The sequence below is a fragment of the Lupinus angustifolius genome, unplaced genomic scaffold (genome assembly GCF_001865875.1).
Source record: "Lupinus angustifolius cultivar Tanjil unplaced genomic scaffold, LupAngTanjil_v1.0 Scaffold_2_23, whole genome shotgun sequence".
In the NCBI taxonomy this organism is placed as follows: Eukaryota; Viridiplantae; Streptophyta; class Magnoliopsida; order Fabales; family Fabaceae; genus Lupinus; species Lupinus angustifolius.
Window position 1 is genome coordinate 12,124 of NW_017716433.1, and position 1,550 is coordinate 13,673.

At 40.1% G+C, this 1,550-nt stretch overlaps 1 protein-coding gene across 1 annotated transcript in view; it reads left to right on the plus strand.

Annotated features, from left to right (window-relative positions):
- LOC109337132 overlaps positions 1–826 on the plus strand; it is a 2,663-nt gene extending 1,837 nt beyond the window's left edge. The window contains exons 3-4 of the mRNA XM_019574033.1: positions 86–314; positions 431–826. Of these exons, the coding sequence (XP_019429578.1) occupies positions 86–314; positions 431–826 (625 nt within the window). The remainder of the gene's footprint in view (positions 1–85; positions 315–430) is intronic.
- Positions 827–1,550: the final 724 nt, after the last annotated feature.

Below are 1,550 nucleotides of genomic sequence, written 5' to 3' on the forward strand. Positions count from 1 at the left end.
AACCAAAAGCCTCTAATGGACATCGCTTCATCCTCGTGGCAATCGACTACTTCACCAAATGGGTTGAAGCATGCTCATATGCCAGTGTGACCAGAAAAGTTGTGCTCAGATTTGTCAAGAAGGAGTTGGTGTGCATATACGGGTTGCCTAGTAAAATCATTACAGACAATGCCACTAACCTGAATAATAAGATGATGACGGAGATGTGTAATGAATTCAAAATCAAACATCACACTTCCTCACCTTATCGCCCTAAGATGAATGGAGCAGTAGAAGCAGCAAATAAGAACATCAAAAAGATTATTCAGAAGATGGTAGTAACCTATAAGGACTGGCGTGAAATGTTACCTTTCGCCTTGCATGGGTATCGCACTTCAATCCGCACACCTCCACCGGGGCAACACCATACTCATTGGTGTATGGGATGGAGGTCGTCCTCCCCGTCGAAGTGGAGATCCCTTCCCTCAGGATTATGGCAGAATCAGGGTTAGAAGAATCAGAGTGGGTTCAGGCCCGGTACGATCAGCTGAATATGATAGATGGTAAGAGGTTGGCTGCAATATGCCATGGTCAGTTATACCAAAAACGGCCCATGAGAGCATTTGCGAAAAAGGTTCGTCCACGTTACTTTCGAGAAGGAGGCCTAGTGCTGAAGAAGATACTCCCAATCCAAAAGGACCGTAGAGGGAAATGGACCCCAAACTATGAAGGACCATTCGTCGTAAAGAATGCATTCTCGGGAGGGGCACTAATACTAACTACTATGGATGGAAATGACCTACCCCTGTCAGTAAATTCTGATGCTGTGAAGAAGTACTATGCTTAGGAGACCTTTCCACACACAAAAAAAGCAGAAAATAAATGAAAAAAAGCAAAAAGAAGAGTATTAGTGTATTGATCACGCACATCCCTGCATACCTTTGCATTTTAAGGAGAATGATGTAGCAAATAAATCCATATGGTATAAATTCTTAGACAGTTTTTTCTAAGGTCACGAGGCATCCTTTTTATTACCCAAACATTATTGAAGATACCCCTAGTCACCCCATTTGAGCCAGACAATAAAGATAGGAGTTCTTTTTCAAAGAACCTTAAAGAATTATATAACCGGGGAAAGGGTAGTATTCCAACTTATCATATTTAAAGTAGAGCAATCGAGAAGCATAAAAGGCCCGCTAAGAAATAAAGGTCTTAGGCAAAAGTTAGGGCAAAGAAAAGTGGACACCAAATAAATAAACGTGTAATTCTCTAAAAGCAACAATAGTAAAAAGTTGGAAGTAGGAAAAGGAGAAAGGGGAGATGGATGGTGGGAAACACATGTTGAGACTTATACCTTCGTCTTTCAAAACCAAGTTTAGCCAGACCCCAATACATGCTTAAAAAGTCCTTGTAGAAGATTGATCTGTCTAAGATTTATGTTAGGATAAAGAAAGCTGACTCCAAGGAAAACTCAAAATTATCATTTGCATGTTGTGATCAATACAAAAATACTCTAAAAATGAATAAAGAAAATAGAAAGTGATGAAACCCGTTAGGTTGAAAACCCAAAA